Source organism: Colletotrichum truncatum, assembly GCF_014235925.2.
Source record: "Colletotrichum truncatum strain CMES1059 chromosome Unknown Contig_0010, whole genome shotgun sequence".
Taxonomy (NCBI): domain Eukaryota; kingdom Fungi; phylum Ascomycota; class Sordariomycetes; order Glomerellales; family Glomerellaceae; genus Colletotrichum; species Colletotrichum truncatum.
The window spans coordinates 1,976,700-1,994,589 of NW_027222407.1; the positions used below are offsets into that span (position 1 = coordinate 1,976,700).

General features: G+C 52.5%; 2 protein-coding genes across 2 annotated transcripts; one reads left to right on the forward strand and one right to left on the reverse strand.

Annotated features, from left to right (window-relative positions):
- Positions 1-10,463: 10,463 nt before the first annotated feature.
- On the forward strand, positions 10,464-11,969 carry CTRU02_213998 (uncharacterized protein; the record flags this gene model as incomplete). The annotated part of the gene is made up of 1 exon (XM_036724554.1): positions 10,464-11,969. One exon carries the CDS (start codon positions 10,464-10,466, stop codon positions 11,967-11,969), a length of 1,506 nt encoding a protein of 501 aa, XP_036583673.1.
- A 3,331-nt stretch (positions 11,970-15,300) lies between these two features.
- On the reverse strand, positions 15,301-17,397 carry CTRU02_213999 (heterokaryon incompatibility protein; the record flags this gene model as incomplete). Its single annotated transcript, XM_036724555.1, has 2 exons — positions 15,301-16,916; positions 17,001-17,397. 2 exons carry the CDS (start codon positions 17,395-17,397, stop codon positions 15,301-15,303), a joined length of 2,013 nt encoding a protein of 670 aa, XP_036583674.1.
- Positions 17,398-17,890: the final 493 nt, after the last annotated feature.

Genomic DNA, 17,890 nt, shown 5'->3' on the forward strand with positions numbered 1-17,890 from the left:
GCGCGTTCCTTTCGAAATTCCTCGAGCCCGGGTACGACGGAGATGGGGCTATAGGCGGTGGCGGGCTTCGTTCTGCAAAGAGTGGATATTGCCCCTGGATTCGCTTGGGGTGAGACTGGTTCCGTGCCCCTGCTATGGCATTCTCTCAAGTGTCAACGGTTTTATGCAAGGAGTGACGATGGAAGTGAAGAACTGAAAGACAGAAAAAAAAAGGAGGGTCGGTCAGCAACAATAAAAGCAGGAAAACAACACAGCGGCAAGCGCAAGGCGAGGCGGGGGATGATGCAACGAAGAAAAAAAAAGAGTGAATGAGTGACGGAAACAGGTTTGAGTTTGTGTTGTAGGAGAGATGAGATGCCGAGAAAGGGACCAAGGCAGACGGAAAAAGAATGGAAGGAGTGGATTCTGGGAAAGGGAAGGTCCCAACCGCTCACTGAAAACACGGGGAAGGGGCGGGCGGACACCGGGAAGGCAGGAACCAAAGTGTGGGAATGGGAAGGTGAGGCAATCAATCTATTCAGGGGAGGGGCGGCCGTCTCAGGCAATCAGGGTCCAGCGGCAGCAGGAGCAGCTCTCACTCAGGAGATGTACTATGCATGCTTACTACTAACATAGTACAGCAGACAGAAGCACACCACTACCACACAGACCCAAGGGACCAGTAACACACAGAGACACATACTACGCAGTAGACTCAGAAACGGGGGAATGTGGCTGTGTTTCACTCGTTTTCCCATGCCGACCAAGCCGGAATTGGCTGGCCTGATTGGTTACAGAAATTCCTTCCCCCCTTGAAAGTCTGCCACCTATTCTACTCCAACAGTTACGAATGCGAGAAGGAAAAAAAAAAAAAAAAGGATACCACCAAATGATCCAGCAATCCGAGTCAATCAGGGGGCGATAGGCCACTGAGTCTGCCATTCTCATTTACTTTCCCCAACTTTCCCTACGCTAGACGATGGCAACACGAGGATGGCAAAGAGGGGTTCTTCGCCTTCATTCAAGGGTATGGCAGGGCATGACAGGGCTTGCAGGGCTCTACAGGGCATCGCGGACCTCACAAGGCACCCGATGCCAAAGTGAAAGTGGGCGCGTATGGAATTAAAGTGGCTGCCGGATAGGGCTTGCGGGGAAATGCTTGTCTTGTGTTTCACATTCTGAACAGTTGTTCGCCGCGTCCGGCTCTCCCAGTATGCGCTGCTACTGCTGGTGTTGCCAATACCATCTAAGCCTTTTGTCGCGCGCGGGATGTCGCTGTTTTGGTGCAATTTGTTCAGCGATGCCCCCTGACAGCCTGTCTGTCACTGCGCAGGTGACTGCTGACGGGTGTGTTCGTCCCTGGCAAAAACCTTGTCCGGTGGGCTGTGGCTGTATCGCCCGAACTCTCTGCTTACTCATGTCGCAGGCGGCAATCAAGTTGGAGTGTTTTGAGTTTCATCATGGCAGTGATGGGTGTTGCTCTGGTTGTTGTTGTTGTTGTTGTTGTTGTTGTTGTTGTGGTTGTGGTGGTGGTGGCTTTTTATTATCGCCTTTCTCTCCTCGTGCGCCAGCATTGCTCCGCAAGTACGACGCAATATAATAAGATGCTTCTTAGGCCTACCTGTGACATTCTTCCCGCATGATATATGACGGAGATGACAGGCCGAGGAAGCATGTGGCCTCATTTCCCTACGATCCACTCAATCCAGAACACTCTCACTAAAAATATAGGGCGGTACGAAGGGAAAAAACGCACTGACCAACGGCGAGAAAGAAAGGTTGTTAATAATAGCGCCGAACCAACCCCATTTCTTTTTCCGGAATCCCCTCGCCTGTTGCCGATTGTCCGTCTGCGCAGTTGTTCGGTCAATTTACCTGTGGGGATTCGGGATTTATCACGAGCCAGGGCCGGAAGCGAGCATGGGCAGTGCATTCGCACTCTTTTGAAGCTACTCGTGTATTCTCAGGCTGCCTCAATGCCGGATGCGGCGAGAGGCCGCCTACACGGCACCGCCAATGATGAATACGATCTTGATATTGTTCCTATACAGCACTCTTGCTTTTTATGCTTCAACGCATTCAGCAGCCAAAAACGAACAAGGCAGGGTCGGAACCGCCGTCGGCCCGAGTAGTGACAATTTATAGTGGATCCCGGCACCGAATAATGACCCACCAGCCGTTGCATCGGCCGGGCCCGACACTGTGGGATGGAAGTGGGGCCTCGTAAATCGGTAAGCACCGCCCCGCCGTGCCGAATCTCCCGAGATGCAATTCCCGTACCCAAGCCCCGGGTCATAGAAGCGAGGAACACATCTTAGTCACAAAAACACAACGCAAAGAAGACGAGCGTGGGAGGGGGAAAAAAAAACGGACAGGAATGATCGACGAGATACATGAGATCAGTGGATCGCAATGTCGCATCCATCTCGCATAAGGGCCGTCTGCTTGGCTGCCTGTGCTAAAAATGCAAGTTTCGAGGCTATCCAAAACACCTTCCGCAGCGCCCGAGCCGGACCGGGAAAGTCAAGAACAGGCAACTGGGCATCGGACGGAGCTGCAACGCGGACACAGACGGCATCGTCATTGTGCACGAGAGACGAGACGACAAGAAATAGATGCATCTAGCGCTGTTCGTGTCCTCGAAGCCATGATTGACTGCATGGGTTGAGCACACTCCTATATTTGCCACATTTGCGGGCTCCAAACATTGTAAGTGGAAGAAAGTCTCCGGCGAGGCATGGAATTCTGTTTCGATCTACAAAACGGAAAGACGAGACGAGCTCAAATGGGACCCAGCAGTTCTAAGTGAAGATCACCACCGTTCCATAAAAAAAAGAAGAAAGAAAATCAATAGAAAAAAAAAAAATCAATTTTTTGTTGACGAAAACTTTACGTCGTTCGCCCCAGTGATCCTCGCGTGGATGGGGCAGACCCAGCGCCCAACGCACAGGTTAGCGTAGTGTGTAGTGTATGTACTCTACAAGCTCTGGTTAAAAAAAAATGCCCCATTCTCTCTTCTCCGCTGCTCGTCGCTCTTCCATGGAGATGCACCCGCCGAGGTCAGCCCTGCAGCGTTAGCGAAGCTGCGGCTGCGGCTGTTAGCCCCATTGGCGCTGTCTAGCAAGCAGGCCGCGAAGCCAAGCATCACCAAAGTAGGTACTGCTTTTACCATGTAGAGAGAATAAAATAAAAAAATAAAAATAATCAAGCACACCATGCCCTGTCGCGGGTGCGGGTGATGCGCAGCGCCATTAGGTAACAACAACGCAAATGTTTGGTTCTGACAGTCCGATCCAACCCACTTTCAAGGTGCTGCAATCCCTCTTTTAACCTCAATTGCAGAACGAGGCTCTTTGAACGACATGTCATGAATTGAGCCCCAAAGCAGACGACTGCGACTTCTCATGGAATGGGGAAAGGGGGGGGGTGGGAGGCTTGAGGCGCGCACTACGTCTTTGCGGAGGAAATGACAACATTTACGGCGTGAATTAGCACGCGTTCCTCATCCGGGGGAAAGCACATCATCGATCCACGTCTTGGACATCTCCGAGGGGGAGCACGCAGCTCTCAGGGTGGTGCTACGTCTGCAAGCTAGCAGTAGGCTTTTAGGCAAAGAAAGAAACACACGCAAAAAACAGGACGGACTGGGGGCGGAGGGCTGGGACAGGCCACTTTGCAATATTGTCCTATTCCTACCGCCATCTTTGCATGGGGGGGCTTTTTTCGTCCTTTTTGTTGGCGTGACATTGACGAGCTGGGTGCCATGGCAAGTTTTACCTTTTACCTTGGCGCGCGCACATGATCATGACGACGACGGCCTGTAGACGAAGAGACTAGAACAGACTTCCTTGGTACCCCTCAATCGTACGGTAAATTAAAACCCGGGGTAAAGCGAGCTGAGCGATGGGCGCAGACGCCCAGGGTATACATGTTCACATGACGCGACAAAATATCTGAAATCCCGCGGAGATTGAAGAAGATGCCCATCCCGTTACCGTAACGAGCTATACACGTTGCTGTGCGACCTCCCCAGGGCATATTAGATCCCGCATGCAACCAGGCTTGCCCCAGCTAATAAGAGCACATTGTCGAGGATTTATTAGGAATGCGGGGTGGAAGAAGGGTGAGGGTGACACAAGAAACGAAGCCGAAAAGCTGGGGAAAGCGCAGCAGCAGCAGCAGCAGCAGCGGCAGGATGCTTTTTTGCCATGTCCGCGTGAGGTTTCACAAGCCTAGTTGGTGCTACCGCGTATCCGCATGAAGCGGGGGATCGTCGCCCATGGGACGCGGGCCATTGGGTGAAATGAGGCGGGGGATAAGGGCACTGGACAGTGGTTTGTAATCTCGACGTCTATGTGTATGTGTAGCAGCAATGGATGGAAAGTGGGCGCACGTTTTTGTTTTTCTGCTCCGTCTGTCTTTGGCATCAGTCATTCTGGAGTGTCATATCGCCTCGTTGTTCGATGGGTTCCTCTGGAAGGATTCCTCCTCGAGGTTATTCTGCTCGGGCACAGCACATGTCTGTGGGCAGTTTAGGTTGGACGAATAGCGGCTTCGCGTGGGAGTCTGGGATGTCGAATGCGCGTAATTTGCCAGTCTGTGTCTGCGCGCAGACGAGAACGAAGCGATCTGAGGGGCGAAAGAGTAGCAAAGCTGCAACAAGCAAGCAAAGTAGAAAAAGACGTTTCTTGGCTCTCAACTATCGAGCACATCTTCAATGCGGTGTGCAAGAGGGGGAGAACGAAGGAAAATAGATTCCTTCTTCGGATGAATAATCAAACCTCTGCCCGTGGCTCCCCCTCTGCTGCCTCTGGGCGTGTTTGATGCCCGGCTTGGATGACGACCAAGTCAGTCGATTTAAGATTTCCTGTCAGTGTTCGGACTGATCTCTCTCGTCGCCGTTTCCATCATGCCGTCCATCCGCCCACCCACCACACCTGGGACAAATTGGGATGAGCTGTTGCCCAGATGCATGTGCCTTTCCACTAGTGCCTGAGCTGGCGTTTTTTGCCAAAACGGTTCGCGAAGAAAAAATGCAATTGACAATCACAGCCTGCCGCTGCACTTTGGCGCACACGCCGGCGCGAAAGCCATGGATGGATGGATGTAAGCTGACGGGAGTCAATGACACGATGGTGTCACGATGCGGGAAAAGCAAACATTAGACTCGGCGTAGCGAGGCCGAAGCCGAAGCCGGCTGTCGTGCGACTCACGAGCACGCAAAGCCGGTGTCGAATAGACAAAGTATGACTCCCATTCCTCGCTGCGACGTCGGGGGGGGTTTGCTCACTGGGCGGGAATATGGCGGGGTTGACTCGGGAAGGTTCCCGGTTCACCGAGAAGGGGGATGATCGGCATTTGACAGCTTTTTTCTCGGGGACTGACACCCCGCGGACCGTCCAGCATCAAACTCCGTTCCAGCGGTGACGAGAAAAAACTCACGATGAGGCGAGGTTGTTCCAACGGACATCAGCTCCGTGAGGGCGGGGTGGGAGAGGGGGACCGCCGAAACATGCTCGCGGAAGACAGATGCGAGGCCCGGAAGAGACAGCCGAATTGACCCCCCCTGGAATGATCAAGTTTGGCATAATGCCGGCTACCGTTCCGTTGCAGTTATGACTCTAGCGTACCAAAGTGTGTGTAATTTTTTAAATTTTCCTTTATTTCACCCACAGTTTAGTTTACCTAGTCAGTCCCCAGTACAAAAGTAGAAACCGTGCCCGTAAAAAAAACCACACAAAAATATCCACCCCAGCGTCAGGGCTGCAGGAATTGTGGCTCGTTGCCTGAATTGAGAGTAGCGCCGAGATCGGGCTCTACAGCATGACGGCCTGGATCGTAATGGACCGTCTGGATCTCCCTCACGCGGCGTTTCGCTTCGATGACTGATGGATCACGATGGGGAGGGGCGGGCTTCAAAACGTGCTCCAGCAGTTCTCCAGTCCTGCAACGTTGACATTTGGCATGTGTGGAATCAAGTGGACGGCGATCCCAGGCCAAGGCCAGGCCGGGGGGTGAAAATGGATTAGCAGAGAGGGGCAACAAGAAAAAAACCCACGGGGAAGAGAAGAAAATTTTCAACCGTTGGCCTGCCGCCCCCCCTCTTGGAAAATGGTATTCCCCTTTGGATGAGAGCGGCATGGGATGACTACCCCCGAGATCCACCGAGAAAAGCTTCACGATCAGCCGGGACTACAGCCGCAATGTGTGTGTGTGTGTGTTTGTGTACGAAGTGAGTAGTTAGTGTGTGTGACTGTATAGGCTTTCGAGAGACTGTGTGCTCCGTAAAGGGCAGGCCAAAAGAGTGCTCTGAGAAATTTCCGTCGAAACTGGATGGGCAGGTGATGCCGTTCATACGTAAGAGAAATACTATGACTGGTCCGATGGCCTTGGAAGTGGACCATCCCGCGATCCGTTACCTTGTTTCCCGCTTCCCGTTTTTACATGGTATAATTTTTCTCTCTCGCTTTTTCTGCTTTCTATGCAGGTTGACAGGCAAAGAGAGCAGGTCTTGTAAGTGCCTGAAGGGGGGGCCCATAATCCACTTTCCGCTCTATTTTTTGTACTCTACTCTACCAGGTACGGTGTGGCGTCTGTCCGCCCACCCCCCCTTTTGGGTCCAAAGTGCCCACGTTCCCTGGGTGCTTGGATGGCGTCGAGTCCAGGCCTCTCTGCCTGTGCTTTGTCTCTTGGAGGGGGTGAAGCACGTTTTCGTGATGGAGAATCGCAAAATGAAAATTTTCGTAAAAAGGGCTCCATCGTGAGATGAGGCTATGGCTTGGCGACCAACCTCTCCGGGCTAATGTCCGCTCTCCCGCTGATGCCCACTGATGGACGAACGGCACCGGGATACAATTCCGTTACGAGCTGATCGCTATTTTGGGGATGAGAGTGATAGTAACCATGGGCGAGTATACGGTGCCCTCCGTCAGGACATGCCTGATTAGGGAAGTCTTCTCGATCGTTCTTGGCTGTGAACGAACGACCAAGAGATGCGGTGGCACGATGGGATCTGAGATCAGAAATATCAAAGACACGAGATTGCGCACGGCTGCTGACACGACGTGGTCGTCAATACGGGGTTTCAGTTTGCGAGATGTGATTAGATTAGAGTCGGTAGATGTAGTGAGCCAGGAAGTCAGGCAACTTTGGAAGTCGAAATCAAGTGTTGGAGTCGGACGTACGTCAAAGAGGCACCACCGTGTAAGTCGTCAAATTGTCGAAGCATCACGATTTCGAGCAAGAAGGACTTCACTACCTGGTGCCATTTTTTTAATGCACTGTATAACACGGCCTTGCGAACAGACAAGAGTTTAAACAGGCAACGACAAGGCGAAAGGAGCGGTCAACCACTGGTAGTGTGTGTATTCTGTCATTCTCGTTCGTTGGTCATCGAAAAAAAGTGTCACGATGAATATGTCACCAGCGGGCCATGTGCCCTCCTGACTTTCCCCAGTCTTGCTTTTTGGCTTCCCCCTTCTCCGCTCTCCGGAGCATTCAAGCCTAACCTCCCTTGCACTCTGTCTACCGGCTTCTGACAAGGGGGGGAGGTGCATCGAGATGGCCTCACTTCAAAAGCAACAACTGGGACTTTTGGAGGATCGTGGAGTAATTTGACGAGAGTGAGCGAAGACGAGCCGAACCCCTCCACAAAACATCACTCCGACGGACAGGCAACGGAACGGCAATCGTACCACATGGCATTGTGAGGCGGCAATGTGAGAGAAAGCGATGCCTGTCCGCCAACAAGGTGCCTGACGCCCGTTTGAGAGTTCATGTTTCCCATCTGATCTGAGTAGCATCGCATCGCATCATGTTTCCAAGGGCGATGCCGGCCAAGCTAGCGAAGCTTCTGGGCCATTACGGTGACGGCGTGCTGGCACCAGTATGCACGATACTGACACCATACCTACAGGACGGACGGTCAAACAGGGTACGGCATCACTGAACCGTTTACCGTCCTGGTGCTACCAGACCGCTCTCACTACCCTCTGTAATGCTCTGCTACCCTAAAGCGGGTAGGGATCTTGATGGCATGAGACGGCGATCTCAGGACGACCAAGAAGGGGGGTCCGGAAAGCCAACCTGGATGGGCGGCTCCTTGCTGCGACCGGGAATGTTGCGACGGCAGAACGAACATGATGCCATCCCGGTATGTGTCCGTCTCTTTTTGAAGCTTCCCTCGAGTAACGTGGTCCAGTCGCTTTCGTCGACTCCATTCACGTTTCCCTTACAGGCGCTGTAACTTGTAGCCAAACCAAACCTACGTGGACACACTCTCTTGTTTCCGCCGCCCCTCCCTCCGTTCCCATTGCGACGCAGTGCCCCTGGCGTTGCGCAATTGTGGGCAACCGGGCACTAGTTTTAGGGCCGCAAATCGCCATCGAAGCTAAACGGCCGCAACTGAAGGTTGGTTGTTCCTTGGAGCGGTCAGGTACTCCGTGTCGAACTGTAGTGAAGACGGAGGTACAGTACATTGGCGTATCTGGCCCGTGGGCAGCGGGATACACACCGAAGCTTTGCCTGACCGCCGCTCTTTTGCAAGCCGGCTACCTGAAGGACGCGAACAGGCCCTAACCTCAGCCCCCTTTCATCCCCCTACATTCAGGCATACGGTGGTGATGAATTTGGACGGAGAGCCGCGGTTATGTGTAGGTAGCGGTAGCGGTAGTAGTAGCCGATGACTGTAGCGGACGCCTCCGTTCTCCGGTACGTACTAAGAATATGCGTGGGCCCTATTCATCCCCTCTCCCACTGTCAGTGTGATGGCTCAGGAGAGCCTGGACATCACGGTGAACCAGGGCAAAAGGGTCAGGCGGGCTTCTCGACCCATGGGGCAGGCTATGCCATGCCTTGTCAGTGGACTCCTAGCCTGGCTTTGAACAAAGTGCCCAGCTCCTTTGATGGAGAGGGGTGTGTGTATGGTAGTGTAATGGTGCTGTTGTTGGCTGGGCGGAATAGTCATGTTGGCCCAAAGTACAGTACAAACTGGGCTCACATTTTTTTGGGACGAGGAACCTGGCGGCGGACCCTCAGTGGAGTATGGCTGGACTCTTTTTTTCACACTTTTTTTCCCTCTCCCTCTCTTTCATCCTGTCGACTCGGCTGGGCTTGCTTGGAATAGGTAGATTCAACGCGGTTCAGTGACTGATGTGTTCTGAACAAGGCCGTGTCAAACGCTAGAGCGGAGCTGGCTCGTCAGGTACCCTCCCAACCCATGACACATAATTACTCGATGAAAAGCTTGACCATCACGAGCTGGCGAGACATAATAACGCGACGTACTGTGGTGGGAGGTAAAAGGTTCTATTACAAGAGTAGAGCCGTAACCACTTTTTTCGTGAACCAGTTTTTTGCTGTTCTATTCTGCAACTTGACGATACCTTCACAACAAGACCTTCGTTTTTTTGGGACAAAATACAGAACGTCACTAATACAGCTCAAGAGGAAACCTGCATCTTCTCCGCATCCACTCGCTGCATCTGATCTGAAGCCGCCATTAAGCGCTACAGCTGCACATAATCACACAACCACACCCCCCCTAGTCACCCACCTCCAACGACTTACACGGGAAAATCCAAGACTACAAGAGTCATCAAGAGAAGGAAATCCTTTCGAACGACAGCTTTCACATTCAACTTCCTCGACTCGAATCGACCTAGGACACCAGAACAGATCAAACATCGCTTTGACCAGTCAAAGTTTGTTTTCTCTTTCTCTCAGATTTCTTCGACCAGCAGATCCCATCTGCTCCCCCCACCACGGCCGTTACCCTAGCGCAAACAAACTTCAGTCTCCTTGGCTGACACGAAAGCCAAAAGAACAAGAAGAGAAGGAAAATCACAGACCTTGCGTCTTCATTGCTACTACATCACACCCTCCAGTTCCGGCAAGGGTTCGAGAAAATCAAAGAAGGACAAAAAGAAAAACAAAGCCAGGGCAAACCTACCTTACCCTCCACTACTCGGACATAAAAAAAGTACAAAGGGATCTGCCCCCCTTCTCCCTCGCCCCCCCATCCCACTCAGTCATCAGTCCAGGGGACAAGACTGCACACACACATCAGCAGACCTCGACCTTACAGGCCCTTGTTGCCCCTCCTGCCGTATTCCGTAACCCGTGCTGCGAATCAGCACAGTCTATCACGCCCTTCCGGCAGCCACCTCACTTACACAGCGCCCAGGCGCCCAGATCCCATCCTTTCCATCTACTTCGCCCATCCTTCGGGATCCGGCGAATCGACCCTTTTTGTCCCTTTTACTGGGAGCTCCATATTTTGACCCGGGCCCTGCGCCCAACGTCACATCACATCATCCCCCATCGGCCAGAAAACTGCCCCTCCCCTGTCCAGGAGAGAGGTGACTCCGATCCAATCTTAGGCCAGGCCAAGCATTAAAAGAAGCGCCTTGGAAGCCGCATCCGAGGCCATATACAGCTACTCAAAAGCCCAAAATCCGGGGAATTCCCAAAAATCAACCACCAAAATGCCCCACAGAGTCGCCAACTTCCTTCGCAACTCTACTGAGAACTTCAGTGTCTCTGCCATTGCGAACCTCAAGACCATTCGCAACCAGTCGACACACCACAACCACAAGCAGCACAACACAAACGTCCAAGACCAAGGCTTGCTGCGTAGGGTCCCTCTCGACCGCCACTCATCTTACTCTTCCGATGACGGCGAGCACATCCCTTACAACAAGATGTTCGCCGCCGAGCCCCCCGTCGACCATCACCACAAGGAGAAGAAGCACCACCACCACCGCCTCTCTCTGCCTTTTGGCCGTTCCAACAAGGATCACCACGAGAACCCCCACGCGAGGCTAGACCTCAAGATCGAGAGCCCTCCCATTGTCTTTTTTGGCGATGCCGAGACCTCTACCGGCGCTCTCGTCTCTGGTCAGATGTTCCTCGATGTCAAGGACGACCACCTCGAGGTCGAGGCCTTCGAGGCCAAGCTCAACATCCACGTTCAACACAAGCGCCCCTTTGCCAACCACTGTAACGAGTGCCAGAACCAGTACACCGAGCTTAAGCGCTGGACGTTCCTCGCTCACCCCACCACCCTGAAGAAGGGACTGCACCCGTTCCCCTTCTCCATCCTCCTGGAAGGCCACCTCCCCGCGTCCATGGACACGCCCATCACCTCCATCGCCTACGAGTTCAAGGCCGAGGCCACTCTGGTCAAGGGCACACCGGGCTCCCAGACGCCCATCAAGTTCGAGCAAAACTTCGACGTCAAGCGCTCCCTCCCCCAGCCCGAGTTCCCTCACCACTCGGTCCGCGTCTTCCCCCCCACCAACATCAAGGCCAGCGCCCACTACAACCAGGTGATCCACCCCGCCGGCACCCACAACGTGTCTTTCCGGCTCGACGGCCTCACCAGCGCCAACGCATCCAACAAGACGGTCGAGTTCTGGAAGCTCAAGAAGGTTACTTGGAAGCTCGAGGAGACCATCAAGACGGTGGCCCCCGCCTGCGACAAGCACGCTCCCGCCGGCGCCCAGGCCAACCAGAAGGGCCTCCACCGCTCCGAGACGCGCATCCTCGGCGAGAAGTACATGCACGACGGCTGGAAGTCGGACTACTCCAGCACCGACGGCCACGTCGAGTTCGAGTTCGATTACGGCGTCATCGCCAGCAAGCACGGCCACGGCCCGCGCTACGCCTGCGACATGAAGTCCCACGACGGCACCGAGGTCACCCACGCCCTCATGATCGAGATGGTCGTCTCCAAGGAGTGGGCGCCCGTCGGAAAGCCCCACCTCGCCACGCAGACTGGCACCGGTCGCATCCTTCGCATGCACTACCATGTCATGCTCACCGAGTGCCCCGGCCTCGGCGTTAGCTGGGACAACGAGGCGCCTCCCGTCTACCAAGACGTTCCCCCTTCGCCGCCCGCATACCCCGACCAGCCGGCACCCATCGAGTACGATAGCCTCGAGTCCCTTGACGGACAAACGCACAGCACCGAGGGATCAGTTACATCATAATGCATATTACACACATGAGAGAGAGAGAGAGAAGTTAAAGAGGAGGAGACTTAATACGAAAGTTAATAATACAGTTCAAAGAGGAGGGAACACGGAACGAGAACGAAATCGGGAAAAAGGAAAAGTTTTTTGATTTTTTTGAAGCTTTATTTTGGAAACTCTGGGATTCCGCGCATTATACCCCTCGGGCTACGAACCGGGTGCCTTCATTACTTTGTTCTTTTTTTTTTCTGTTTTGGATTTGTTTATAGGATTTATCACGGGCGGAAAGACTATTGTCTCAACTCAACTTATGGCCATTTGTTTTGTTTGTTGTTTTTTAATTGGTATCTTCCAAAGAGAAGTACGGCATTCATGTGAAAATGGTGGACGAACAGGGACATTTGACAAAACATGTTTGCATTGCGAGGCGTTTGGTTTAAACAACTCCCTACAAAGAGCTGGGCGGACGAATCATTCCCGTCGCATGACTTCTCAGTGGTTAGCTCACGGTGAGAACACAAAAAAGATACTATACTCTATAACAGAATAATTCTATTCCATCTATAACATCAACACTCTAAATCTCGCGTGATTGCTTCATGTCTGAATTCCCATAATTTTGGCTTTAGCAATGTTGGGACTTGCGATTACGACCATCAAGGTTCCAATTCAAACACGAGCATCAAAAAAGTGGTCGTCAGCTTGTGGAGTTTGTTAGTTTTGGTAGTGTATGTGATTTGTACGGGCGATTCATTCATCTACAGCAATGAACAAAACTCATTGAGACAACAACGTCACAAAAGTTGCCCCTCCTTTGTCACAACTAATGCGGCATCCCGAAAGACAAATAATTCAAGAAAAGGTGGGATGACATGTGAAAAAAAGGGCGAAGGAAACAAGACCTAAACGCGCCGCACACCACCACACCACACACACCACACACACCACACAAAAATAGACTTTGCACAGGCATGGCGGAAATGCGAACTTTTCACCATTTTTACCATTTTTGCGGCTCATCCCACGTTGTTCATGGTAGGGCGGGAACGGGAAAGCCTTTTTTTTTTTTTCCTTTTTCTTTTTACTTCCGGTCTTGATCCCTCCCTCGCATTATGCCCGCCGTCCAAACGGGTTGCAGAGCGAGTTAATCTTACGAAACCATTACACGATGAAAACCACCTAGAGTTCTAGAACGCCCTGAGCGGCGTAACGGCCTGGGCTTACACACCCCCTGGTCTGAGCTTCCTCGCCCACGGGCTAACATGCCTGTGGCAAGCTTCAGGGCCCCGCGAGGGAATTTAAGAAAAAACTCAATTAGGGGAGGGCTGTTTGAGGGCGTAAAGTTGGGAAACCAACATCCTGGGAGTCCGAGTCGTGGTTGGAGGATCTTGGGAAACCTTGAACGTGGGATGGATGCATTGTGGATGAACGGGAGGTCACAGCTTGGTGGGCAACACTCTGTACGTTTTGCTGGTGGGCCTTTCTCTCTGCAGCATTTGTTGTGTTGGAATCACGACAAGTCACGATACAGTAAGCAGTAGGACTGGGCGGAGATATTGTAAGTTTGATCCGCTTGTGATGGCGCCATCCAGCCTTTCGGATGGACGATGCCAATGTTTTCACGATAGTTGCGGTGTAAGCGCACGCTTCACCTGCCCGCTGCGGGCACGGTGTGCTGTACTATGTGATGCTGGGGTGGGTTATGGTGGACTGTGACATGATGCTTTTGCCAGCCAAGACATTAAACAGAAGAAGCAAACGCCGCACCGGCCCGGTGTGCAGTAGCAGCCAGGCATCGGGTGTAATCCCGCGATGGGATGGGTGGTGCTGGCTCTCCTTGCGTGTCCCGGGGTGAGCAAAGGAGGGAGGCGTGCCCGATGCTGAGATGAAGTATCGTGAGTCAAGTCAGGCCGAAGTCATGCCAGAGCCGTGTCAGGCGTGGCGGCGGCCCTTGCAGCAACCGGAGCCGGCCGGTTCGATGGTAGGTTCAGGAATGGGAAATGTGCCATTGTGGCCCGGGGTCGGGGCCAGACGGGCTTACTAGGGGGTTTGGGAGAAACACACACAAACGAGCATTTTCTTAGGCGCCGGTGCGGAGGACCCAGGAGAAGGCTGTGTGTTTTCGTTACGTGACAGATGGGGACGGCTTCCCGGGAGGGCCATACCGGGATCAACTTCCGAACTGTATTGTAGTGTACTACTGTACCTCTCGGACAGGCGCTTAGGCAAATCCGTCCTGGATGAAGAAGGGTGGATCTCGGGAGAAGTAGAGTACTCGACTTTGATTTTTTTGCTTCTTGGCCCGGGGTGGGCACAATAAGTCTAGATTGCCTTGTTAATGCCGTCGTGGACTAGTGTATAAGCTGATGCCGTCCTTCTCCAGGAACGGTTCTCGTTACGTCCGATACGGTGCGGAGGCTCCGCATGAATCTTCCCTAGTACCGTTTCCTTGGAACTCGTCAGCGACACGAAACTAACTTGGAATCACTGCCTTGGTGTGAGAAGTTTCTTGAAGAAAATTTTCCCTGGCTCTGGTTTTGTTACCCGCACAACCCACTTGGTTAATCGTCACCTTGGGCCCTAGTACTAGCAAACTAGGAACCACAAGGCCGCATTGGTACAGTTCACTCCAGTCTTCCCCATGGATCTCCGCTGGGAGGTAGAGTAAGTCTCCATTTCCAAGGTCTGCAACCTGCTATGTACCCTACACTATGTGGAATGCTGCAAGCACTCAAACCAGAGGGGGGAGAATATACTAGCACACTAGCGAGAGAAGAAAAAAGTCGTTACCGGAATGATCCCCGCAACGAATAATTGCGTCAGGTGGGGGGCAATCCAACCCACCACCATCCCACTGTGTGACACAGAGTCTGCTCACTGCATGGGTACGGTGAGTCAGAAGATCTCTCTCAATGTGGACAATCCAGCAAACAATGTAGCGTGTCAGTCATAATCTGCACGAAGCAAACCTATCTAAATACACTTTCGATCTCCGGCAGCAACAATCTCCACAACGGGAGATGGGTCACCCGGATCGTCCCAGGACATCCATAATATGGCCGGCTGGCGCAATGGTAGCGCGTCAGACTTCTAATCAGTTCTTCGGAGCGGATGAGATGTTATCTGAAGGCTGCGGGGTCGAGACCCGCGTTGGTCATTGACTCTTTCTTTTGATTCTTTTTGCCCTTTTTGCTTATCGAATTTGATGCTACGTGTATGCTGGCTATCTAATATTGTCCGCTTAGTGGACTTAAAAAACAATTACAACATCATCGAAACTTTAACTATTAGCATGTTTACAACCCCACTACAACCACCCTGCTATATACAGATAATAGAGTTACATCCATTACACTATGGTTATAACTTTGTCTTCCGCTTGACCGGAACATAAAAGTTGCATTATACTCGCCTTTTCATCAACAATGATAAACATTCCGACCCTCTTGAAAGAATCCTCTGCATCGCCGACCCTCTCCAAGACCACACAGTTGACACTAGCATATTGGTCAAATTCCCCAAAGGGATGATCACGGCTATAGATGAAAAAATGAACCGTGCCAATTCCCAACAGCTCTGAATCGTCCAGGGAATCCCGCCAATAAGCATTTACTCTGATGGGACGGAAACGCCCGCCCTTGGGCTTGATTAACAAACGCGCAGTGCCATCTTCGCCTTGGCGGAAGTACCACGCAGTCACCACAGGACATCTCAACTTGAGAAATCCACTGACGGCGTCCAGCGTCGGGTCCGAGTCCTTCGTTGTGACATTCACGTCCACGACCTGGACAAAGTACTCATTCGGCGTATCCTCATCTCTGACGAACAGGTACACTGGACCATCGACGGACGCCCAGGACCACGACGGTGCCCTGTATCTTCTCGACAGCCGATGCACCGGTTTGAGAACGGACCACCCGATCTGCTCCAACATCCTGGACCGCCACATGCCGGCCAAGTAAGTATCCCCCGTGACCTCCTGGAAAAGCTTCGCAACGCCGGCGAAGGCGTAAAGTCGGTCCTCCGGGAACGAGAACCTGCAACGGCAGTAGCTGTTAACCAATCCTACCCAGCTCAGGAAATCTTTATAAGACATCACGGCGCCATCTGATGAGTCAGTGTCTTTTTCGTCCCCCTCGGGCTTTTTGAACATTTCGGCCTTTTGTGAGTTGTAATGAGGGATCCCGTTAGGAAAGCCCTCGCACCTGTGTTTCTCGGAACATTCCCACATTAGCTGGTCCTCCGCGAAGTACAGCAGCCGCGGCGAGAGGAACCGCTCCTGAAACACCCATCCGCGCTGGTGGAGGGTCCCTTTGTACAGCTGGTGATTCCAGTACTCGTAGTTGAAGATGCAATGGGGGCTTAACGATTCAGTTGCCAAAGTAGAGTCGACGATGCCAGGCCTGATGGCTTCAGGGTCACGCGTGCGAAATAGGCCGCCGTCGGGGTCTCCTGATGCCGTCGCCGCAACGGTGCAGTACGAGTTGGCGTAGACGTGCCTCATCATCGGCGCTTCGGCTTCCCAGTCGTCTATTGAATCCTGTATGATACACAGACAGTCGATCCACACGTACCGAACGCCGAAACGCCGGGCGACGACAACCAGGTCGCGGAACGTCAGGGGTAGATCTGCAATTGGGTGTCCGTCGCGGAACATTGGCAAGTTTGACGATGACAGTAGGATCTTCGGTTCGGGACTCCATCGGTAGCTTAGAGTCATGTACAGCGAGCTCTGGTTTTTTGGAATGTCTTCCGCGGTGATGACGAGCCTCCATTGGCTGTCGTTTTGGAGGCTAATATCGACGAGACGCGTTGGGAGCCATCCGGGCTCCGATCTTTGAAGACTGGTACAACTTTTATGTGAAGATACGCACTCCTGAAGCCAGCTATAAGCCAAGTTCAGTGTTCTATCCGACGATGTACTGCTCTCAATTTCAGGAAACGGGTCTGGACCTAGTGGACTATCTGCAAACAACGGTCATCAGTCACGGTTATAAGCTACGAAAGCCATCTGATGGCAGACACAGAGGCAGCCAAAATCATGCGTACCGCTCATGGGACATAGTAAAAATGAGGGAGACCTGACGCCATTAGCAGCGATGAAAACGAGCATCTCGACGTATTTTCCCGTTGGAGGTAACCTCTCAAAGACCGAATAGCTCATCGTCTCCCACTCGCTTTCGTCCATGGTCTCCCACTGGCGACGATATTTCTCGACGCCATTCCACAAGTAGGAGCATATAAAACACCCTTCAGCCGCCGCGTCACGAAAGTCCGTGAAGCGCTGATTCGTGTCGACGGGCGACTCATCCCACTTGCCGTCTTTGGCCTGGACGACCTCGGTGCAGACCGAGCAGAGCCGATTCAGACGTCGGGTCGCCCCCGGCGCCGCCCTATACGGGAGGACGACGTCTTGCTGCCCTTCGTTGCTCGTTTGTAAGGCCATCGGTTATTGGTATTTGACAACGTGGACGGAAGAATCGAAATGCGCCTGCAATTGAACCCCGCTTCAAAACCCCTGTCGTATCTTTATGCAAGTGACTCCCCTGCTGACGCTAACCAATATTACTCAGATAAGCGGCTGAAAGTGAGGCCTACCGAGGTCACGTCAACTAAGATTTGGGCAAATAAAGCCACGACTAGGCCTCAGATTAAATCGATCTGGGATGTAGATGTCATAAAAAGCAGACTCGGCGTATCTTAGAAACGCTGATTTCAGACGCATCGCCTCATAGTGCTTTATTGAGGTGTTACTAGAATGAGTAATCTTGAACTAGATTTAGGAAGATCAATGAAGTAGCCAGCATCATTGAGAACGCCATGATAACAGTCAGCACTACTATTGTACGTATTTATACTGCCTTGGCAGCCGTACGTGGGGAGGTGAGCTGAATCTCGGGAATCTATCCTGTTAAGGGCTAGTTGATAACAGGTTCAAC